General features: G+C 40.0%; 1 protein-coding gene across 2 annotated transcripts in view; it reads left to right on the top strand.

Annotated features, from left to right (window-relative positions):
* The window catches only part of LOC119728258 (dynein heavy chain 2, axonemal-like), a 160,116-nt gene that overhangs the window by 100,019 nt on the left and 34,641 nt on the right, over window positions 1-25,456 (top strand). The window contains exons 28-37 of one of the 2 annotated variants that reach the window (XM_038200414.1): window positions 1,802-1,966; window positions 2,100-2,225; window positions 2,518-2,666; window positions 5,165-5,382; window positions 11,329-11,611; window positions 11,777-11,921; window positions 13,137-13,336; window positions 15,101-15,227; window positions 20,148-20,233; window positions 21,321-21,323. In XM_038200414.1, coding sequence (XP_038056342.1) covers window positions 1,802-1,966; window positions 2,100-2,225; window positions 2,518-2,666; window positions 5,165-5,382; window positions 11,329-11,611; window positions 11,777-11,921; window positions 13,137-13,336; window positions 15,101-15,227; window positions 20,148-20,233; window positions 21,321-21,323 — 1,502 coding nt within the window. The remainder of the gene's footprint in view (window positions 1-1,801; window positions 1,967-2,099; window positions 2,226-2,517; window positions 2,667-5,164; window positions 5,383-11,328; window positions 11,612-11,776; window positions 11,922-13,136; window positions 13,337-15,100; window positions 15,228-20,147; window positions 20,234-21,320; window positions 21,324-25,456) is intronic. The other variant, XM_038200415.1, reaches the window with a different exon arrangement.

Raw genomic sequence — 25,456 nt, forward strand, 5'->3', positions numbered from 1 at the left:
GAGCGTCATTCATAGTCAGGTGTTGTAGCCTTTTTGTAGGTGCATGCTCAAGGCTGAATGGATAGTTATATCATGGGGGTTTAATTAACTTTGGACTGTAACACCTAGATTCTTTTCATCTACATCGACTTCAATATGATGATGTTATACTTATACAGGTATGGTTGTACAAAAGAGGGGAACTTCCTGTCATATTTAGTTTTAAGTCGAAGCTTGTGTGCTTTTTTTTTAAATACTCTACTGCAAAATTTAAATTATCATGCAAGCAAAGGCTTTGTTTTTCTCTCTTGAAAATAAAAACTTGTTTTAATTTATTTCTTTATAAAATTCATCAATAAAAAAAACAAAGGGAAATTGTAATCAGTATAAGGTTGTGAACAAAGATTAAGAAATTGACTGATCCCTTTATACTGACTGGTTTGTGCAAACACCTGTGCACGACTAAGTGAGGCCACATGCGAGTCACTCATCACACCTCCAATGGTTGCCTCTTGTGGAAAAGCCATGCTGGTCAGGCATTATATGTAGGATGTTATTTTGTATAATGTTGACATCAAAGGGAAGATACAACATTTGCAAGCATCAAAAAACGAAATGATCAAATTATCCGGAAATTTCTTACTGGACTGCTAGGGAATGACAGTCCAAAGCATCCTGTAAAATCGGCTGTTGGTGTGCTGACATTTTCAAGAAAACTTGTATTTTTCCAACGCTGGTCGGCCGACCAGCGTTGGAGAAAACTGACTTTTTTTCAAAAAGTGCTATTAATTTTCATATTTAGTTATTCCGCATTTTCTTTGCAATTGATTACACACCTGTGAAGGGGTATAAGCCTTCTAGACTGTTCTCTGGCCTTACAGTCCCCCAAAGTCTATAAAATTGCTCTGTTTCATCTTATGTGAGGTCAGGGAACCAGACTACAAAAACATGGTTGGTTTTCTTGGATTTTCCAGCATCTCCAAACCCAAAACATGAAGCAACTAAGTTTAACAATATTTGCTATAACATACTAATCCTCCAAATCCATTTATTTCCGAAAATTGCAGCAAAAGCAAACGTTGTACATTCCCTTTAAATAAGATGATGTAGGTCAATGATGGGATGAAATATCTGCAAAAGTTTTGTTTTCTATGTAAATATTAACATAACTTTAAATGTCCTCATAAATTTCAATGATGTCCTACCTAAATATGTCCTTCACGATCAGTTTTGCAAAGACGCTAACTATTGTGCAATCAACACACAGTTCACTGTTTCAAGATTTGACACACTAAGAGTGCTTATTACCACCTTTGAGAGCCCTGTGGATGGGACACACAGCATGTGCATACTGGTTCACGCGTGTATGGCCTGAAGTACATGTACGCGCGACTAATTTTATTATTAATGTGCACAAAACCATACCGGTAGCATCTTCGCATGAGCGTCGGGCGTCGTCGTCAATGCGTTTGAATGTCGGTCCAAGTGGTCTCCCCCAACTTTCCCTTACTTACCATTGAGGGGGTACTTGTGCACGGAGCCCATAGACCTCCCTGATGTGTTATCCAGTCAGTATGTAGAGATCGGTTGTCTTGACCTTGTAATTGGGAACACCATCAAAGCTATACTGATAACTCTGAGTTTATCAATGTCTGTTATTGAAGGTGTGTTGGGCAGACACCATGAGGCAAAGGGTCAAATCCAAAGTCACAATAATAGCAGTTCATGAGGAGGTTCATAGTAATCACTGACTGAGTACTCATAGTTAGCTTTAGAGTATGAAGAACCCAAAATGGATACATCACCACCTTATTGTCTACAGGTAACAGATAGAATGGAGATGCTGAAAAAGCAATATGATGAAAAGTTGGCCGAGAAAGAGCAGCTGCGTATCAAGGCAGAAATGATGGAGGTCAAACTAGAAAGAGCTGGAAAGCTGGTGTCTGGCTTGGCTGGAGAGAGGGATCGCTGGGAGGAAAATGTTAAGGTTAGACTTGATTTTTGTCCATTACCCTCTAACAGCATTTTCATTTTCAATATGTGCAAAGACACAGTAAATATTTCAGGTTTAATCTACTTATATTCTGTTGATACATGATCAAATTCTGATGTGTTTTTAGGTTTTGGAGGAGAACATGGTGTTCTTGGTTGGTGATTGTCTGGTAGCTGCTGCATTCTTGTCTTATTCTGGGCCTTTCTTATCAGAGTACAGAGACTATCTTGTGAAGGAAGTTTGGCTCAAAGAGGTATGTATTCATTACTGGCATATATACTAATCAGACAAAATTGGCAAACTGATTTCATGAGAAGTAAGTGATTTGTTAGAATACACTTTACTTTTGGGTCACTACAACCTTCATTATCTTCAAAGTTATATTAGCAGTGCAGCACCTAAGATATCCATTAGTTTGTGTATGGTATGGTCTTAATACCAAAGACAATATCATTGTATATTGGAAATATAATTCAAAGCTATTTCATTTGCATAAAAGTGCCTTCAATGGTTACTCAATCAGTTTGTATCATCTTATTCAATAGGTCCGGAAACTGAATGTACCATGCAGTCCTGACTTCAGTTTTGCACTATTCCTCTCCAAACCAACTGCTGTACGTGACTGGAATATCCAGGGATTACCCACAGATTCCTTCTCTACTGAGAATGGCGTCATTGTCACTAGAGGAAGCAGGTATGATTAGACGTAAAAGATTCTGCCTCTCATCTCATCTTCTCCTATTATGCCTCTCATCTTATGCTCTTGTATTTATATTTTTGGCTTTTCCACATAGTTCCGGAAAAGCCTTTGTTTTTGTTCTGATTCTCTTTGGAGTTGTTACGATTAACCTTTGAGTGGTTGGGCACAACCCGACCACTGTCTGGATTTGTTCTTATCAATCTTCTTTCTTTCCTTTTTTTCCGGACAATACTTCTCCGCGGGTTTTCTCCTAAACAGTATATGTATGAACTTGTAACTTTTAATATATATCGACCCTTATCCGAAGTGGTGCATATTACTTAGGGATTTTATCTGAAAAAGTGACCAATCACTTTCATCTATAACTCTTGAACTCAATAATTAATGACGGTGGTATTCTGTAATCAGATAGACCATTAACTGCTAAACATTTTTTGTTGTGTACGTAAACTCGCATGACCTTTACCTCCGGGTCTACCGGAAGGTCAAAGTTAGGTGAATTCAAAATGAAGACGTTAGCATGAAATCAAAACAAAGCACAATTTCTTCCGAACAGTTTACGGTATGATCACAAAACCTTGTGTAAACTTGTACCATGTTTCGAAGATGTTGTCAATTTTGTTACATCATCATGACGTCATCAGATATAACATTACAAGCGATTTAAGGGCAAATTTTGACAAAATTATTTGCGTTATATCTTTTGAGCTAAATACAGTAACGTGTTCGTTTTTTCGTGAGGTAGTAGACTATGCTGTGAGAAACATTTCTTATCCCTGGACACAAAACTGCTTGACCTTTACTTCCGGTGTAACCGGAAGTGCAACAAAAACCTGATACAATTTAAAAGCGGAAGTAGATATATATCTTATGAAAGTGTTTAGTGAGGAATGCTTGACAAAAAAACAGTGTGATGAAGTCATCATCTGAAAGGGCGCCTTTCTTTACTTTTAAGACCATAGGTTCAAATTTTACCAAAACAACCCTTGATATCCTTTGATTATTCACAGATACCTTGGCAAGGTTTCAAATCCATGACGTCATCAGACCGGAAGTTACTTCTATGAGAATTTGCCGATCATATTTGAAATTAAAAAAAAAAAAAATTCTATCATTTGATCCATGTCGTATATCTTGGCCCTAATAACGATATGATTACAATGTTCACCTTTTGCTTTCAAATACTGTGACGTCATCAAACTGGAAGTTCGGTGTTATGAATACATACACTTATATTTTCCAGATTTTCATGCGTTATTTAACTTCACAATGAATATTTATCCACAAATCAGTATCACTTCCCGTTTTTGAATAATGACGTCATCAAGCAAGGAATAACTTGTATGTGTACACGGAATGTTTACTGAAATTTATCCCACCTTTCAAGATGCAATTTAATTGATTGTACTGGAAAGGATTTTATTTTGTGATCTTTTGTTCGTACATAAACATATTCATAACTTATCTCGACAGTGTTTAATGAAATAATTGCCTTCCTGACCACTCTGCGTTTGTAACTCAACAAAAGCAAACCTCTATTTGAGTGGTCGGGCACAACCCGACCAGTCTTTGGATCTGTTACGAATAATCAATCTTCCTTCCTTCCTTCCTTCCTTCCTTCCTTCCTTCCTTCCTTCCGACCTCATGATTACGTCCTCAGGTGTCAAATTACTAGTGATTTTAGGTGGAAAAAAGACCAATTACTTTCACATATAACTCTTGAACTAAATAATCAACGATGTTTATATTCTGTAATAAGATAGACCATTAATTGCTCAACATTTTTTGTCCTGTACGCAAACTCGCTTGACCTTTACTTCCGATTGTACCGGAAGGTCAAAGTTAGATGAATTCAAACTGAAGACGTAAGCCTAAAAAAAAATAACAAAGCAAAATTACTTCCAAACGGTTAACGGTACAACCACAAAACCTTGTGTGAACTTGTATCATGTTACGAAGATGTTATATATTTTGTTACGTCTATCAAATTACAAGCGATTTAAAAATCGCTAATAATTTATTCAATCCAAAAATTGAATAATTTATATAAAATCACACGATGACGTCATCATGATGTCACTGCAATTTTCGTCTATAACACGTCCCGGAATACTTGCATACCAAGTTTGAACCAAATCGGACTTCCGGTTCTGTAGATATAGGGCCTTAAAGTATGCTCTTTTAGGATGACGTCACGTGATGACGTCATGATGACGTCATGATTCGGCATACATCTTCAGATGGTGGTCTAAATGTGTGCCAGGTTTGAAGTTGATCGGATTTGAAAAAAGTCCAAAATTGCCTTGTAGAACGAAAACACGTATTATCCTATGGGAAAAAAGGGGAAGAAAAAAAAAAAAAGAGACAAAAACAAAAACAAAAACAAGAGCTAAAAAAAGGAAAAAAAAAAAAAGGAAGCTAAAAACTCTTGAAACTCAGAAATAGCATGGGAGAACGACTCTAAAAAGACATGTTGCTTTTTCTATATTAAGATGGCCATTGATGGTGGACCCTCAAGGACAAGCTATTAAGTGGATCAAGAATATGGAAGGGAAACGTGGCCTGAAGATGATAGATCTTCAGCAGCATGACTACTTACGAACCTTAGAGAATGCCATCCAATATGGATTTCCGGTACTACTGCAAAATGTGCAGGAGGAGTTGGATCCATCATTGTCACCCATACTGAACAAGTCAGTCATCAAACGAGGTCAGTCACTATCTAGATCCAGTGAGATTACTGTAGCTATCCATATTGCGCAAATTGGTATAAATTCTTACAATATTTCACCCTGTCTAATTTTGCAAAGACTGTGTAACATGGTATTTACTACTTTAACTAATTTTGTTAGCATCCAATCTGTTACTTTTTCTACAACCAAAAGTACTATACCCAGTACCCTCCAATAGTGGAAACACTTCAGTAGCTAGTGGAGAACTTTAATACGCAACAACAGTTTAAATTAGGATTTGGGGAAACTTTCTTCAAAAAAATATTTAAAGGTGGTAGAAGTTGGAGCACATCCAACTGGATGATATCATTTGATGCTTCGGGGTACTGGTTCAAACAGTTCTAAGCATGGGCATTGCCAGGATTTTATCTAGAGGGGGGCAAAGCACATTTTTCCCCCAAAATCCCTATATTTTTCTAGCATTTTCTCGATTGATAAATTTTTCAAGGGTGGGCAGGGACATTTTCCCCCCTACCCCCCCAACCCATTAAATTAACAACAATATGACTTCGCGCCTCTTTTTCTTTTCTTTTCATTTTTTTTCTCCTTTTACCCCTCAGCCGAGAGGCTTGAGGGGTATTGTCATCGCCTATGGCGTCCGTCCATCCATTCGTATGTCCGTTCTGACCATACCACCCTTGTGGGGTGATGTTCCTTTCAGGACACATCACCCCACTTTTTACACAATAGAAAAACATCACCCCAGAAGGGAATCTTTACCAAAAGGGATAATGGGAACACAATGCTATCACCCCACAATTCCGTCTGGCTGGAACGTCCGTTCTGACACATCACCCCACTTTTTTCACAATAGAAAAACATCACCCCAGAAGGGAATCTTTACCAAAAGGGATAATGGGAACACAATGCTATCACCCCACAATTCCGTCTGGCTGGAACGTCCGTTCTGACACATCACCCCACTATTTTCACAATAGAAAAACATCACCCCAGAAGAGAATCTTTAGAAAAAGGGATAAGGGGAACACAATGCTATCACCCCACAATTCCGTCATGCTGGAGCGGCCGTCCATCCTTGTGGGGTACCTGTCTTTTGTTCGAGGTACCCCACAAATAAACTCTTTAGAAAAAAGGGTATAGTCTGTGGGCTATGGGGGTCCCAGTCCCCCCCCCCCCCCCCCCAACCAGAACCCACCGCCACCGACATTTTTTTGATCCTTGGCATGTCCCCAATAGGAAAAAAAGATGTTAACAGTGAAAATTTAGGGATGCTCTCTCTCAGGAGGCCAATTATTGGAATTTCCTATGATTGAGCTTAGAAGGCATTTGCTTAGCACTAGGGTTGGAAGGGGACGAAACAAATTGCCATAACCTGAGCAGACCTTAACCGATCTTAATCAAACTCAGCAAACTATTCTTCATGAACAGGTCTTTCAAAAAATATCTGTGGTTGCCATGGAAACTAAATATAGAGGGCGCTACAGTCAAACAAAATATATACATGTTTATTTTGAAAATTTTACGAAAAGTTGCTCATCATTAACATTACAGCTTACTTTTAGTCTTGAAAGCCACCAAATCATAAAACAGAAGTTAAGTTATAATTGTCCAGCTTCTGATGAGCTAATTTAAGAGTAAGGTCTTGGCAAATTGAAAATTATTTACATTTATAAATAGTTAAACAACGTCCTGTTGAATCTAGGTTCTGGTATTCTTAGCCTTAGGGTTGGTAGATGTCAGGTCAATCTTCCAGATACATGCATATACCTTTTCCAATCTTGGTTAAGCTTGACATGGTATATGTTCATGTATTTATCTTTCTAAAAATGCCTTGAATCGCCATGGAAATCGTCTACAGAGCCTGACTCTATACCCAGATAAATATAATGATATATACAGTTTTCAATAAGTAGAGATTTTGTGAGTTTTTAGTTTAAATGGCAGTTAAATAAAAGGAAAATCAAAAATAGCAACATGGATGTGATCAATTCTAGCCTGTTGGATCCATATTGTAAACACAAATGGGGTAAAATATTGAAATTACTTAACTTATGGAAGATTTTGTCATCGCTAAACTATGCTTATGTCGCAAATCTAAGCATAGATGAGAATATTCTTAGCTCAGCGATGGACGTACGGGAGGTACATGCAACTATCAAATAATTATTGTCCCACTGAAGTTTAGCAACTGTTTACATTTTTCACTGCTTCTGATGGAGACTACCCCAAGAGTAGATAAGTTTTATATCAGGGTGGTTCACCTGTATGTGGTTCATTTTGTATTTAAACCCTGAAAGAATCAGTTTTAGATTAAACAAAGAGACGAGACTTATTTTTTTAGTTTGTGAGGGCCTTACAAGAACCAGGGGAAACTTCAGGTTTTGGACATATGACAGTACACTCTGCTCTTCGTCAGGAGTAAGAGGGATTCAATAACCCAAAGAGTGTAGGATGACTTGGGCAGGAGATGCTACATGTACATGTAGCTGATCATTGGGGTATCAGTGTGATAGAAGGAAGTTGTGAAATAAAGGTTGTCAGTGGTATAGGAGACCCATAGACTGACTACAAGGTGTGGGAATCAAGCTTTCCGTGCGTATAGGTGACCCATTGGATTGTCTGGAAGAGTATAGGGCACCAGATGTCACTGTTAGATGAACCAATATGTTGGGGGACCGTGTCCTGGAATAGACCCTGTGGTTGTCCTTCGACTGTTCAGTATCTCCAGGGAACTGTTGGTCTCTTGCATCCTATTGGGAAGAATGGAGATCACTACAACCCTATGATAGTCTTGGGCAGCTGAGTATACGTAGAAGTAGAAGTGGGGAGGTCACTATAACGGCCTCGTCGATGTACACTTCGTTTACATTGGCAAAGGATTCTGACTATTCCGATTCTGAAGGTTGGATCTTGCTGGTTCTTGTGAGATTGCAGCAGATTGTGGTTTTCGGGGGTGTTGTATGGTGAAAGCTTTGATGCCATGCTTCTTGTCAGGATGCGTTGAAAGTACAACTCTCATTCAAGGAAGGAGTGATCTTTCGCATGTGACCCTAATTAATGGGCCTTTTAGGTATAGGAGAACCTTTGTCGGGGAAGTAGAGGAGCAGTAGATTCTCTTACTCATGCTGCCAGATGATGAAGGTGTCATCACTTGACGATGAAGGAGCCAAACATGTGGTCTGTGCTCTGCCGTGATGTTGGTGGTCTGCTCATTTTTTTTCTATGAATATATTGGCCAGAACTGATGATATAAAGGATGCCATTGACTTAGATGACACACAGGTAAGCAGAATACCATGAAACTTGTCTGGTGTGGGGTCTGTAGTATCCTTGTATGGTCCAGTTAAAGTATTTCTTTTCACGATGCTACAGGTCAGTCGGCGCTGAGTATGTTGATTAAGAGAGACTTGACTCCCAAGCAGACAACTCTGATAGCGTTTGACTGGAGGGTGAGGTCTGAGGTGAAGATGGCAAACTCTCAGAATTCTTGATGCAGCATTAATTTGGTGTTGCTAACTAGTAGACTAAGCATTTTGGTGAGGTGTCTGGCTGTGTTGTGCGTGGCGTCCCCTTTGGAGGCCTTGATGGGGCGCACTGGAGAATCCCGCTTTGTATCATCCGTTGTCGGAAAAAGATTAGGTATTTGGAGCTGTTGGGTGGGAGTTGCCTGTACAAAGATTGGGATTGTTGACTGGATCCGCCCTTGTTGATATTTACATGTGTAATGTTGACTAATGTACCGGTACCTCACATATGTCCATCGCTGAGCTAAGAATATTCCCATCTATGCTTGGATTAGCGACATAAGCATAGTTTTGCGATGACAAAATCTTCCATCAATTAAGTAATTTCAATATTTTACCCCATTTGTGTTTACAAGTATGGATCCAACAGGCTAGAATGGATCACAGCCATTTTCCTTTTATTTAATTGCCACTAAGACTAAAAACTCACAAAATCTCTACTTATTCAAAAATGTATATATATTATTATATTTTTCTGGGTATAGGGTCAGGCTCTGTACACGGTTTCCATGACAATTCAAAACAGTTTTAGAAAGATAAATACATGAACATATACCATGTCAAGCTTAACCAAGATTGGAAATGGTATGTATGCATGTATCTGGAAGATTGACCTGCCGCCTACCAACCCAAAGGCTAAGAATACCAGAACCTTGATTCAGCAGGACGTTGTTTAAAGAGGTTGTGGAATTCTCAAAGACATTTCCGTCATTTTTCGGGTATATGTAGCCTAAGGTGTAATGAAATAAAAACCACTATTGTTTCTGTCATGAAATGAGTACAAAAGGTACTTTTGAGAGCTGTTTTTCAGGTCCAGTTTCGACCCGAACGTGCAACTGTGTAAAAGTCGTCGTTGCGGGCAGCAAACAAAACACAGTAAATCGTGATGTAATAAACAGGACTCGTGTATGCTACTGTGCATCGGGAGTCCTGTTTATTACGTCACGATTTACTGTGTTTTGTTTGCTGCCCGCAACAACGACTTTTACACAGTTGCACGTTCGGGTCGAAACTGGACCTGAAAAACAGCTCTCAAAAGTACCTTTTGTACTCATGACAGAAATAGTGGTTTTTATTTCATCACACCTTAGGCTACATATACCCGAAAAATGACGGAAATGTCTTCGAGCATTCCACAACCTCTCTGTATATAATTTTCAATTTGCCAAGACCTACCAGCTCAACAGAAGTTGGACAATCATAACTTAACTTCTGTTTTATGATTTGGTGGCTTTCAAGACGTATGCTGTAATGTTAATGATGAGCAACTTTTCGTAAAATTTTAAACATGTATATATATTTCGTTTGACCGTAGCGCCCTCTGTAGTTTTCCATGGCAGCCAAAAAGACCTGTTCATGAAGAATAGTTGCTGAGTCGGTTAAGGTCTGCTCAGGTTATGGCAATTTGTTTCGTCCCCTTCTAACCCTAGTGCTAAGCAAATGCCTTCTAAGCTCAATCATAGGAAATTCCAATAATTGGCCTCCTGAGAGAGAGCATCCCTAAATTTTCACTGTTAACATCTTTTTTCCTATTGGGAACATGCCAAGGATCAAAAAAATGTCAGTGGCGGTGGGTTCTGGTTGGGGGGTGCACTGGGACCCCCCATAGCCCACGGCCTAGTACCCTGCAACAAAATCTTTAGAAAACGGGACAATGGGACAACAGTGGAGGTACCCCGGAAGTCCATCTTTTTGGGATGTCCGGGTAGCTTAGTTTCTGTATGATAACTTAAGTTAGAAATCACATTTTGCTGTCTAACTTCAGTAAGGGGTTGCCCTTGGGAGTAGGCAAGTTGGGATTGGTTCTGGGGTCAAAGGTCAAGGTCACCATTGTGAGTTAAAGGTAAATGGTTTCCGGATGATAACTTGAGTTGGAAATGAGATTTTGGTGTCTAACTTAGGTAGGGGGTTGCCCTTGGGTACAGGCAAGTTGGGATTGGTTTTGGGGTCAAAAGGTCAAAGATCAAGGTCACCATGGTGAGATAAAGGTGAATGGTTTCCTGAAGATAACTTGAGTTAGAAATGAAATTTTGGTGTCTAACTTCGGTAGGGAGTTACCCATTGGTACAGGCACGTTGGGATTGGTTCTGGGGTCAAAGGTCAAGGTCACCATATTGATGATAACTTGACTCTGGCTGAGGGGTTTCAATAGCAACGCTGTGAATTTAAAAAAAATTGGGCTTGTCTTGGGGGGGGGGAGGGGCAAGCACCCCCTCCTTGCCCCCCCTCGCGACGCCCATGGTTCTAAGGAATTCCTCTTACTTCTGCTATGTCAAAGGACATTGTCTATAAATATATCTGTTCTAAACACAGCTAAAGTTTTAATCTCACCAAAGACATCACAAATAATGACCTTTTTCAATTGTAAACAATGATAACATCATTTTTGTTTGGTTTGATTCACTTTAATTTGATACCCATGCATGTTTTGATGGATAGGTGGGAGACTCACGATCCGCCTTGGTGATAAGGAGCTGGACTACAGCCCTGACTTCAAGTTCTATATCACAACTAAGCTGAGTAATCCCCACTACACACCAGAGATTTCCACCAAGACAACCATTACAAATTTTGCTGTGAAAGAGCAAGGACTTGAGGCTCAGTTGCTTGGCATTGTGGTCCGTAAGGAAAGACCTGAACTTGAAGAGCAAAAAGATGCTCTAGTCATGAATATCGCTGCAGGAAAGAAAAAACTTGTGGAACTAGAGGATGAAATTTTGAGGTAAGTATAGAATGCAAACAAATAACTAGATGACATTACAAAACATTTTAAATGTACAAATGTAGTTTAAGGTTTTTTTCCCCCCGAGTCTGATTTTTCATGTTGCTTTTGAAAGAATGGAGCTGGAGTGAATTAACTTGGTTTTCTTCCTCTTTTCTCCTGTAGGTTGCTCAATGAAGCACAGGGATCACTTCTTGATGATGAACAATTGGTCAATACCCTCCAAACATCCAAGAAAACATCAGAAGAAGTTGGTGAACAGCTTCAGGTTTCAGAGCAGACTGAGGCCAAAATTGATGCAGCCAGAGAGGTCAGATATTAGACAACTCTCACTTATTATTTGAGGAAAGCACTTATGTTCCATATGTAAGCACAGAAGGTTATTTATGTATGCATGTACATGTAGGTGAATCTGGAAAAAAGTAGTATCATTTGTAAGCACGGAGTCTCATATTGTTAGTCTTTGGGGATTTAGGCTTAGCTGCACAAACCATTGAACTGGGAAACTCAGTGGGAAGACTGCCACCAGTCTACAGGTACAGGGTTCCAGCAAATAGTTGAATAATATATCATTTACCCATGTGATTTAATCAGTACCTCTGTACAACCCAGACTGCGCATGCTGGAATTAACCAACACCAAACCATGATCAAGGTCAATACCGCTTTGTGAGAAATATCAAGTTTATAGAAACTTGACATTTGACCTCGGTATTGTTGTTACTACTGGTTTATTTCAAAATTCTGTAGAAACGGCAGTGTCTAGAAGCAACCAAAACAGACATCTTTAAGAAATAAAAAGTTAAGAGGTTTTTAAACATTTGAACACAATATATCTGTAATATTTCATATTGTGTAGTAAATGCTTCAGCATAGTTTTTAACACTGAGAAATTGTATTCACTAAGTTGGTGGATAATTCACAAATAGAGAACCAAGGGTTAAACTGCACATGATTTACAAAACGTAAATACTACTATAACCATTATGTCCAACGTAATGATTCATTATTGTGAAATAGTATAAAGTTATCTTTCAAAACCTGTCAAAGCCTGTTGTAGAGGACTCTGATACTGAATAATTGAAGAACATATTGCTGCCATTATACTGTCTTGACGTATGCTGCACAGTATTCAGCAAAATATCTAATGCCTATAGAAACTTTGATGAGCCCTATTTCTCAAGTTTCTGCTAATTAATGTCAGGCAGAAACCTGAATAAATGCTAGAGTCATGTTAACTCACATGCAGAAGAGAATGCACTTCTGTTTCTTATATTTGCCAGCTTAAATAAAGCATTGTCATGTCCGTCTCAAAATATAATAAAACACCTGTTTAGCATCTTTAAAGGGATAACTAAGATGTAATTTACTCAATTTCTCGTTGTTTAGAAAGGCTACTTTTATTAACTGAAAAGCTTGTACATGTAATTATTTAACATGAACCTTTAAATATCTAACAAATGGACATTTGTTACCAAATAGTCACAGTAAGTTATTCCATTCATGTTTTTGTATTTTGTCTATAGGGTTATCGTCCTTGCGCTCAGCGTGCATCCATTCTCTTCTTTGTCCTCAATGATATGGGCCGTATTGACCCAATGTATCAATTTTCACTGGATTCCTACATTGACCTGTTCAATACATCTATAGACAAGAGTCAGCGAAGCCCACAGCTTGAGTCACGAATCTTAAATCTGAATGAGTACCACACATATGCTGTGTACAGGTAAGTTTCCTCAATACTTTATCATTCACAGGTTCATAATCAGCTTCATGTACATATGTATTTGTGTAGTGGGTCATACAATGAAACATCATCAAAGATTTGAAAAAATGCTCCCAATACAGAGTGTCCCAATAAACATTGTGCATGAAGAAATCGCTGATTTTCTCAAAAGTTGGTCAGACTAGCTAATCAAATTTTATAGCATTTTCAAGCCTATGATCTTGTTTATAATTGGTGGAAAAAATCAAGAAAATCCAACGATGCAAACCAGAGGTATCTTTGATTTGGTAAGGCTATGTTTTTTTCGACCTGCACAATGTAATTTCCACACATAGTATTTGCTTGTATTGACCAATTATTGGATTATTGGTATGTGTTAGGCAGCGCTTGAAATAATGCATGGCCTTTATGTTGCATTTGGGTAAGGATGTTCACAGATAACAGTTTGGGCACATAACATTATATAATCAAATCTAATACCACTTGGAATGCCTAATATCAGGTGTTTAGTCTTTGACAAAAGTTTTGAAAGGACAGTGAACATGCAATCTTCTTTGACAGCTGGAAGGTATTGGCCTAAGCTTAAATACAGGATTCTAATTGTGCCTTACAACATCAGCGATATCTCTGGTTTGCATTGATGGATTTTCTTGATATATTCATTAATTATAAACAAGACCATAGGCTTTTAAAATAATATAAAATTTGATTAGCCAGTATGACTACCTTTTGAGCAAATCAGCGACTTCTTCATGCACAATGTTTATTGGGACACGCTGTATAGATATTCAATTTTCATAGATATTCATAATAAGTATATGAAGGAGAACAAATGTTTGGGCTTTCCTTTTTTCAATAAGGGGATAATAGTTTGATGCAGCAGTTATAAACCTGTCAGTTTAAGACCTGTTAGAGGCCTGGCCGATGATAATGGCCTGAGTTAAAGCAAGGGCTTTCACATCACATTTATAACTGCTCAATCACACTATTATCCCGATTCATAAATACTTTTTTGATCAAAGTTGAAAAGTTGAAAAAATGTCAACAATTCTGCTATGGTAACGCTTGGCAAGTGCATTGTGTTCAACATTTCCTTATTTGGAGATCATATCAGTGGCTCTGAAGCCACCAGAGCCCGCGTTGGGTACTGCGCACATGTGGTGCAGAGCATGGGTGCTCGCGACCGGTTTTAAACTGTTTAAACACTGTTTTAAACACTAGCTGTTTAAACACTGAGCGGTGTTTGAAAACGGCGGTTAAAAACCACCCACGTGATGGGCTCTCGACCAATAGGAATAAGTCAACTGTCTCAGGTATTTGAGAACGAGTTGTTAAAATGTTCCCATTAAACACTTCAAGTTGTGTTCTTCTAGTGGACATGGGAAGTTATCAGTGTTGTAGCAAGTCAACTAGAGCTTGAGGCATACATTAAGTCACCTCGAGTGCAAATTGCAAGTTATGCTAACTTAAATACTTAACGTGAAAGTTGAATCAAGTTGAGGTGAGTCACATACCATGATCGAGTCAAGTTTAAGTGAGCCAAACACCACTGTCAAGTCATCTTCAATTTTGCTTCAATGTTTTATAATGTTAGTCCTGAAAAAAAAAAATTTCTTTTCACCAGTGAGCAGTTACAACCCTATTTTTATTGCACTCCAACAGAATCCACTTTTTTCTCTCTCCAATTCTCATTTTGCCAAATGATTTATCGTACTTACTTTTTGTCAATATATTAATATTACATGTTGTATTGTCATGTTACAGATTCACATGTCGTGGTCTGTTTGAGAAGCACAAACTTCTCTTTTCCTTCCAAATGTGTGCCAAAATTTTGGAGGCTGCTGGCAAGATAAATATGGATGAATACAACTTCTTCTTGAGAGGCGGTGTGGTGAGTCTACTTATAGCAACTTATTTGGGAATTTGTGTACTTTTTTTGCTTGTGTGTTTGTAAATATGTGAAGCATGCATTCAACCAGAAGTGCGATAAAGTTATAGCGCTGTGGTCCAATGGTTACGGTGTTTGACTTGTGACATGGGTTGGAACCCTAACGGGGAACATGGTGCTTGTGTTCTTGGGCAAGACACGTTACTACTCAAGACACTTTAATACTTTTGCCTCTCTCCACCCTGGAGTATAATGGGTACCTGTGAAGGTAGAGACCAGAATGTTTTGTTTTTCCTTTTCTGGTATTTATTATGAGGTTATAACGATAGTATTTGTAAGCAATTACACACCATGATTTTGTGAAGGCTGCCGCTGTTGTGTGCAATTGTAGTGTGAACTTTTCACGCATATTGGAATTGCGCGGTACGAACCACTCAAACTCCAATAAAGTAGACAGACACCCAAGTTGTGTGCGTGTGTGTGCCACAGCTCCAAATTCAATGTAAGAAAATTCACCGGAATACCAAAACGTTGGGCAAACTGGAACATTAGGCGGTACTCCTGACCACTGTAAATCATCAATGAATAATGATATCTACAGGCTACATGTACATGTGTTCCGATAGTGATACCAATACAATATTACCGGAATATCAAAAAAGGTAGGGCAAACCGGAAACATAGACGTTACACCCAAACTCACAAAGGACTCAATGATAACAATAGCCACTACATGTATATGGATAGTGATACCCAAGACCATTATCCACACAAACCATCTACAAAGAACGCAACAATGACTCATTGATAACAGTAACCACAATATAGGTAGTGATACTCATGACCACTGTCCACACAAACCATCAAAAAGGAACGCAACAGTGTGAATGCTCTCTACTCAATAGGAATCGCTGCAGTAAAACTATAGACCCTAAAGGTCAACAAATTAGTTATTCCAGAAAACTTTCTTAGAATAGTAAATTACAATCAATAGTTCCAACCGCTGGAACATGCGGCCGGTATAGTCCGTGTGGGAGGTCACGGGCTATTTGTTACACATTTATGTTTACAATAAGGATAAACTCCAAAGGTATGGTAGGGAATGGGCCGTCACGGCGCTATATTGTTACATTACAAAATTACATCTAGCACATGAAACTTTAGAGGTATATGTACAAGCCAAATGTCCCATCCTATTGAAGTTAGCTAATTCCATATCCAAACAAGATTGGGTGTTCGACTTCTTATTTGGCACGAAAAAATGCCACACGCGAGAATTGCGACCCACAAAGAAGAAACGAACACACCAATTAAGGCACTTCCAAGTGTGTTCAAACACCCTGGCCCTTCGCCCTCATTGTGAGAAGCCATGCGGCTTGCCTCATAACGCACCGCACTCTCCCACAACTCAGTCTGCGTATGTGCACCAAATACAGTCGAACCTCGATAAGAAGATCACTGTCAATACAACACCTTGCCTATAACAAGGAACATTTAAGTCTTTGTTTTCATTTTTTTCGATTACTGATAATTAATACAAGGTACCTGTTACAACAAGGTAATGTATATATTCCCAAGGACATTGTTGTACATTCACCAATTGATCGCATGATCCTCAGAACAGCCTCCAACACATTTGCGGGGTGAAAAAACCCTCAAGGCAAACACACCCTTTCTGATTTCAAAATTGAAGGGTCAAAATCCAAGAGGGAAAAACCCCACAAATAAGTGCCGAGAAACAGGTCATCAGAATGCAAAAATCCGGTTGGTTGTAAAAGAAAATCGAACTCAATACTCATTTAACTAACTTGAGTTGAGTATAAAAATTATACAAATACAAAAAGGTGGACCAACAAATATGGTTTCCTAAAACTGGTACATTATGCCACAGGTGTGGTTACGTGATTGATGGCGAAAAGTTCAGCAAGACCCAATAACTGCATACGTGCACCGAGTACTACATGTACCGCGATTAATGTTGGAAAATGCTCTCACAGGCAACGAACGTGCAGCCAATTAGGCCGCTCATGGCAAATTCAACATCAATACACAAATACATTCCTTTCGAAAGTATTGATGTCCAATATCAAAATTAATAATATTTGGTATCCTCATAATGCAGAAACTACGACTGGACCACATGAGTTTATAGCTGAAAAATTCGCCCACCACAAAGCCATGCAATCATTCCCAGCTAACTTTGAAATATGAACGAATACCATTTGTTTACATTAAATACCCACAAGCTGCACGGGGCACTGGTTCGACTCTGTAACCCCGAATGATCCAAAATTTCAAGTGCTATCACCCATGCAGCGCAACATAAATAGGTCAATTTAGAATTTGGTAAATGTATTAACTCATTTATTCCATCAGGTTTTAACCTCATGAAGATCAGAGCCTATTAATCGGAGCAATGATTTCACGAATAAAGTTGGTTTATCTTTAGATGCACTGATGCAGTGCCCTGAGCATACTGGCTGATTGCACCATGACGACCAAACGGTTGTTTCAGAAAAACCCCTATAGTCCCCAATGAGATTAATACACCTGCTGTTCTCGCACACCATCATAGTTTACACTAACCCCATGCCAAGAGTCAAACCTTCCCATTAATTAACTTGCACTTTACTGAAATTATTATGAATTATCTTTTCAAAAGACATGCACCAGTATGGTGTTACTACAACCGGAAGGTATATCTAAATTACCAGTGATAACTGAAATCAGTGTTATCCACCAGCTGCATCGCCGACACCAATACACAGTCGCACCCTTCGCCAAACTATGCATAGATGTGACATGTAAAACATGTATTCAACATGGCCGGCCCAACACTGGCCAAAAAGAAATACGTATTCGGTTTGCATAAACGTTCACTTCACCAACGATTTGTAAATTAAACTCTGCATCTGTTCCACAAGTATTCATATACATGGTGCTACCGCAAACTATCACTAGTTACCACTAACCCAAGGGAAGGTACAAATGTTATGAATCCTGTATTACAAGACATGTACATGTATATACATGTATACCCACAGTGTAACCTTTTAGCACCTAAATGGATGTGTTAGACAACTTCAACCTGGAGCCACACAATCGGCCTTACGTCGGCCAAAATAAATACATTTCGCTTCACAAACTAACTTCTGATCAGCAAGCCTGTAAATTGTATTATAAAAAACTACTTCTCACTACGGCTAATATCAATGGTGATTAAGAGCAAAATTATTACTTTATTGCCAAGTAAAATTATTAACAACACATGAAAAGCCAAGGATGGTAAATTTACTTCAAGTAACTTATTCTTTTTTTGTAAAGTTTTGCATGAGCTCTTGAATTTAATGTAATCACATATTGATATATCCTATGATTATTCATGAATTGTATAACTACATGTATTCTTTGTGAAGGGGGCAGACCTAGTACAAGCTTCGGCTTCTTGTCTGGCCTCCCCATACTATTATTCCAAAGTTCCGTTAAAATGTTAACCTGATGTATATTATTCAACATAATTACCTTATAGTATGGAAATAACCTGAAACCTGAAACCTGAAACCTAATTAACGATACCAATAAATAAACACACAAATTCTGATGCTAAATCGTGGGTAAAAGTTCTTGTTGGCACGGTGTGTAAATGTAACTGCCTACTGCCGTGTAAAGAAAGAGCTGCCTGCCAGCCTTCATTAAAAGATATTAAATAAATTCTGTTTGTAGTAACAATGGGGACGGAATTATGTACCCAAATATTTTCGAAATACGAGATTATTTCATTCGTAGGCTTTTCATAGATTCCGTACTCGTGATTAAGCTTGTATTACGAACAGACTACCCATCGTCCTTTTAAGTATCTTCAAGAATATACCCTTAAAAAACCAACCCATTATTATTTTACAGTCGTGGGTAAAATTTTGTCATCACTGTACCTGTCCATTTAGTTCAATGCAAGTGCAATGTCTTGAAACTGCCGTAAAATTAAGGGCAGACTGCCATCCTTCATTTAAATATGGAGCAAGTGACTGCAAATGAAAATTCAATGTTTCAAGAATGCCAGATTATTGGAAAATCCTCACCGATTCAACCAACTTTACCCAATAGCTGGACTGTGGCGCTGACAGAACCGTAGGTAACTGACGAGGTTTACTGCCTGGAGCCTCGGAGCCTTCCGCTTCTCTCCCGCGGCCGGCCGGACGCGCCGCGGCTGCTGCCTGGGTAGTGGCAATGGTGTCACGGTGCCATCACCAATCGTGCCCGACCAGGTGTCGAGAACTCCGTAAAATATCTCCACTGAACCGCAGTATCATACTTAAAATATGTCCACTGAGTCCCAATCTCATAGTCATACGCAAAGTATCTTGACTGACTCTGCAATACATACAAATAATGAGTATGATTAAAAGCAGCATAATGATAATTAAAAATTATTTTCAAACTAAACTTTCATGTTTGTCTTTTGAAGCCGCAACATAAAAAAATGACACACACATCTATCAATACGTATTCCTGTCTACGGATTGGCCTAGCATTTTGGCGGCAACCCACTAATAATGATTGGCTGCCTACAATCCCAACGCTGATTGGCTGCCTAGAATCCCGACTGCTGCTATAAAATATACTTGATAAAATTTCTTAAATGACTATACATTCATGTGGCTTGAATTTTCCTTCATTTTCAGTCACTTAACAAATTTCAGTGAAAGCCCATGTTAATTGTGAGAGACATGCTGACATTATTTTCCATTATTATGGAAGGGAAAGAACATGTAGATGGAGACCGTCTGGGCACATTTGTGTGTCATGCTGGTAACCAAATTTGCTTTAACAAACATCGACTAGCTATCAAACAATCATTGGTGGACCCCATTGTGTGGTTACAGCGATGTTACAGCGATGTTCTACTATATTTGATTTTTGTAGGTTTTGGATCGCGAAGAACAAATGGACAATCCCTGTTCTGGTTGGCTTGCTGATTCATCGTGGGACAATATCACCGAACTTGACAAGTAAGCTATTTTGAAAGAAACTTTTGCTGTCAAATTCAGCTGTTCAAAAAGTCGTACTGTGGTACATGAAAGATGTATTCTAAGAATTGGTGAAGATGGTTTGTGTTGACATAGTGGGTGTCCTTTCTCATCTTCTTCACTGTCAGTCATTTCACATTTCCTAAATCTAACTATAAATCATTCCAGTCTCGTCTCATTTTTTCATGGATTTGATTACATTTGAAAGTGCAGACAAAGGCTACATTTTCCTCATATTGTTTAACAAATAAAATAAAAATGAAATTTTCTGTGCACTTAACTATACATTTAAATCAGTCCCAAAAAATTATGATGGTTTATTTCTTTCTATTTTTTTTTTTTTTTTTAGCTGCAAATACATATTACTCGTACATAAATGGGATAATTGACAACTTACAGTATAAGTAGAATGATGCATACAGCGTGCTAAGGCTATCTCTTCTTCTGATGTGGGGTTTTCGATGAAGGTCAAATAGTTTTGAAGAGATAATAGGGTAATAGGGAAATATGCAAGTCATAATTTAAATGAAGTGCATGCACATAAAGTTGATGCAATATTAATCTACAATCTACAAGAGTGCCAGTGTACCATATGTAGTGAAGTGTAATGGGTGCATTAATGTTTGTGCACAAACTGGAAACACATGTGGCGGTTGTGTACCAATGTTCATATCCTGCTTACAATAAATGTAAGAATACTGCATTGTCTAAGTATATCAGTTATGCCAACTGGCAACTACCAAGCAGCATTACATTTATTCATTGATGTTCATTCACACACAAAAACTCACACACAAAATACTCATCCCTCCAAAACCTCAATGCAGTATTCAGGATGATTGGTACTATCTGCATGTACAATGTATGAGTATTGAGTTGTGCTGGAGTGATTTAATTTGAGTCTTTGATCCAGACCAATTAGTGCAAAGCATGGTGTAATCATGATGATTCTCTGTCATATTAACTCATTTCTTTACCATCTTGATCAACTGGCATTATTAACACAAAGTGATTTTGTTTCTGCTCTCATCCCTTTATTTCATCTGTCTATTACTCTCCTAATCTGCAGCAAGTAAGTATACAATTTTTAGCAACTGTTTTCATGTGGTTTGCTTTTTTTTTTCTGATTTGTTTTTTTTTTTCATTTGGTGTGTTATTTGTTTGATAGTGTTCCAAACAGTGGTTTATGTTTGAATTTGAACACATATTATCATATTAGAGACATCATAGTCGATTTATCAAAGTCAACCATTGCAGTAGTTTATATTGAGAGAAAACCATTTTTTCTCAGGTATTCTATGGCTAAACAAATGTGTTCCAACATGTATCTCGATCAGTCACCTGGGTGTAATATGAGTGCAAATACACTATGGATACAAGTCTATCGTAAAATTTATAGGGCCTGACTATTTGAATCCAACTGAATCTTTTTTTCTTAAAGGCATTCAAGTTTTGAGAATGATTGTGGTAGGATCATTATGTCAGGCTTTCTAATTTTTACTACTTGTGTATTCCATGTCAATTTAATCAGTAAGCAGTTTGCAGCAGTGTTTTATTTCTCATGAACCTAAATGCACATAAAGCATCTGCTAATTTCTAAATAATCATAGTTCTTTTACTGCAAACTAACGTAATTCTTTGTAGCCCTTTTTAAATGATGATCAAGTGCATGCATGTACACATACATGTTAAATAATTTGGATCAAAGATATTGACAAAGCGGGAGTACACCAACTATATGGCTGGATAGCTCATTCGGTAGATTGTTGGTATGGTGTTGTGTAGGTTGCAGATTCAAATCCCCTTCCTGCCAATTTCTTTAGTCTACCTAATAATGATTTTATATGAACCTTGTCATTTTCTCATCATGCTTTAAAGCCGTATCCTCTTTGTGATCTCAAAGTTCCCTGGGTTTTCTAAATAGCATTTCATCATATCATTAGGGAAATCCCTGGCCACATGGCACATACAGGTCTACTTCACTCTACTTTACCTGTAGAGCAATTACTACTTTCGCATATTCCCTAGACCGGCAGGTATTTTCCGCTAAGAGTTTTATACAGTAGCGTCCTCTGGTATCCTACCCATAATGCCCGTGGCGTGCGTGCCTCGTGAGCGTCCCTTTTCTCTTAGCGGCGGGTCGGGTAGGATGTGTGCAAAATAGCTCCTGTTTTCCTCGTCATTTTGCTACCCTTTTTTCGCCTAAGAGAAGTTTATTTATTAAAAGAGTTAAATAACAACAATTTGTGGAGTTTCTCATCGTCTTCTTGATTTTGTTGTATAAAATATGAAGCGTTTGGGGAGAACCGATCTGTCACAAAGTGGGGGGAATTCCTCTCCCACGGAACAGACCAAGTTCCCGGGGGACTCTGCCGTTAACGCTCCGTCGTTACCACGGCCGCAGTCCCTCGTCCAGCACCCTCAGCCACTGCCAGCTGGGGGCGTTGGCAGTTCCGCTGACCAGTTAAAGGGACCTCGGTATCCTTCCCTGGTCAATTCAAGAGGAACACCCAAACAAAAGGCACGCTCCGGCAAGGTTCCTCCAAAACATACCTCCTGTGCCGGAGCGAAGCCTAAAAAGGGCCGACAGGGCAAGCGTGGCTCGGGTACGAGCGCCGCTATAGCCCCTGGCCCTTCCCCGAACCAAAGCAGCCCGCGGGGACTAGCCGCCATGCTTCAGTGGGCTCCAGTCACCCATGCCCTCCCGACACAGTACGAGTTCCACTGGTTGCCGGGACGGGCTATTGCACGGGCTATTGTGCGCTCGCTCAGCCCACGAGGCCTGAGGCGCTGTCGGCCGGGTATGATGTGAGCTACACTATACCCCAGCACTTTCCCGAGCACGGGGCAGCCCGAGGGGAATAGCTGCCACGCTTCAGTGGGCTCTAGTCACCCGTGCCCTCCCGACACAGTGCCAAGTACCACTGGGTGCCGGGACGGGCTATTTCACGGGCTATCGGAACGGCCAGCGCTCGCTCAGCCCACGGGGCTTGAGGCGTTGGTCGGGTATGCTATGAGCAAAGCGGAGCCGGACGCCCGGGGATACCCCGGCCCGACGGGCCCCCATTGTATCTTGCTCTGAGGGACCATTCTCGTCATCGAATTATATCCGTTGTTTGGGGGGCCTGGTGCCCCAGGTGTCTTCCGGCGTTTCCTCTGACACACCCCGGGGCCGTTCTTCAAAGAAGTAGAAGAAGGCTGATCGCTGATACCACGCCGTTCTTCCTCAGACGCTGGCGGCTCTTCTGACTGGTCCTACTGGGGCAAACGCCCCCTTGGTGAGGCCCTATTGTTGGCCCCCCTGAAGCGGTGAGCCACGCTTCACAACCCTTGGCCGTTTGTTTCGCTTCACAGTCTTCAGTTGCAGGTCACGATTGGGTGACCCATGAACAAGGGGACATACCGCACACAGATAGCCGTGCTCCGTAGTCCCTACCTGCAGTGAATGCTTCACAGTTGTCAATCGTTGGTCACGGTTAGGTGGCCAAAGCACAACGAGATACACGAGATACACGTGTGCATGTACGTGTACAGGCACATGTTCATTTGTACATGTACACAATGTACAATGATACCATGTATGGTTACGTGCACCGGAGGCCCAGCCTATGGCGAGCGCTTCACATTCGCTGGCCGTGGGCCATGGTTGGGTGGACCAGAGACAACGGGACCTACGACACGCAGTTACCCATGCGCTGGGATCCCCGCATGTTTGAGTACATGTATTCACCCATCGATGTCTATTTACTCTCAGGGAGTTGTCCAGCCACTGCCGCGTGGTTCTGTACAACTCGCCCCTCCAGATGGCTCTCGTTCACAGGCGTCAACTCGATCTTTGCAATAGGCTGACTCGGCCGATGATGACGAAGGACCAGACCAATTACAGCAACTGTCCATCACCAAAACGGAAGTCCGTTTTGTGTAGAGGGACATGATACGGGTACATTATCCTCCGCCGATGAGCCCCTCCGCCCGATCATTAATTTAAATCTTTGAAGCGCGGGACGGGCTTCACATCTAACAATGACGAAGTGTTCCCCAAACTTCCTTTGGATCAAGTGTGTGTGAAATACATCGACATTTTGTCAATGGACAAACGGCGTCCATTTCTCATGTGGGAATAGGATTACTATCGTACGACCCGATTCGTTCTCCTTATTTTTGATCAAATTCGGGAGATTTTTTGCACCGACCCCACCGTGGCAAACACAGCCGGGATGGGGCACGGTTGTCTGGGTCCACTCACTGCAAGCCTTACAATTGTTCTCAGGTACATTGCCGAGTTCATTGTCGGCTCTATGCGCCTATTGTCTGGCGGGCACCGTTGATGAAACGGCCCGTCTGAGTTGCGAGCCATGCTCTGTAGCCCTCTACAGTAATCACGGTTGGGTGGCTCGAGGACAAAGGGACACGCCGCACATGTGTGCGTCGGTGTTTCTGCCTGCACTGAAAAGTCTGAAATTGCTGCAGTTTTTCATGTACATGTACATTGCACAGTGTTCATTGTGCATGTGCATGTACAGTCGAACCCTGATAAGAAAAGCACTGTTAATACAACATCGTGCTTATACATGTAACAGGGAAAATGTTAAGTTCCAAGTTTTTGTTTTTTCTTTGTTTTCTTCTGTACAAAGTACTTGTCATAACAAGGTAATTTGTAAAGTCCCAAGGACCTTGTTATCCAGTTGTTAAACTGTAATTTGCATTGTCTTGGAGGGAGTTGTTTGACCACTGACTGTGGCCGTGTACAACTTTTCCCGTAATAGACGGTTCTCGTTTACGGAGTCAATTCGGCCCTTGCATAAGGATGGTTCATCGGATGACGGCTGCCCTTCACGATGAACTCCAGCCTGAGCATAACCTCAACAACTGGTTGTTGTGATGCTTCCATAGATCAGGCATGTTTTTTTACCACATTCCCAAGATTGTGCCTGCATCCAAGATGCTTGTTACTCTACAAGCAAGAATGTGATAATTTCCATTTTCTGTTAGCGAATTTTGGTAATTTTGTTGTCACACCTTCCCTTTCCAAAGCAGCTAAGGACAAGCTGCCAGCAGTAGAGGGACCACATCATTCAAGCGCCCCTTTGTAGATAATACTTGACAAACTTGAATACACTTTGCAGTTTGAAGTACGCTAGGTATTATCACTGTCAAGTGCACAGTCTACACTCGGTACTCTATTAGTTTACACGAGTGCAGACC

Source organism: Patiria miniata, unplaced genomic scaffold, assembly GCF_015706575.1.
Source record: "Patiria miniata isolate m_02_andy unplaced genomic scaffold, ASM1570657v1 HiC_scaffold_20, whole genome shotgun sequence".
Classification (NCBI taxonomy): Eukaryota; Metazoa; Echinodermata; class Asteroidea; order Valvatida; family Asterinidae; genus Patiria; species Patiria miniata.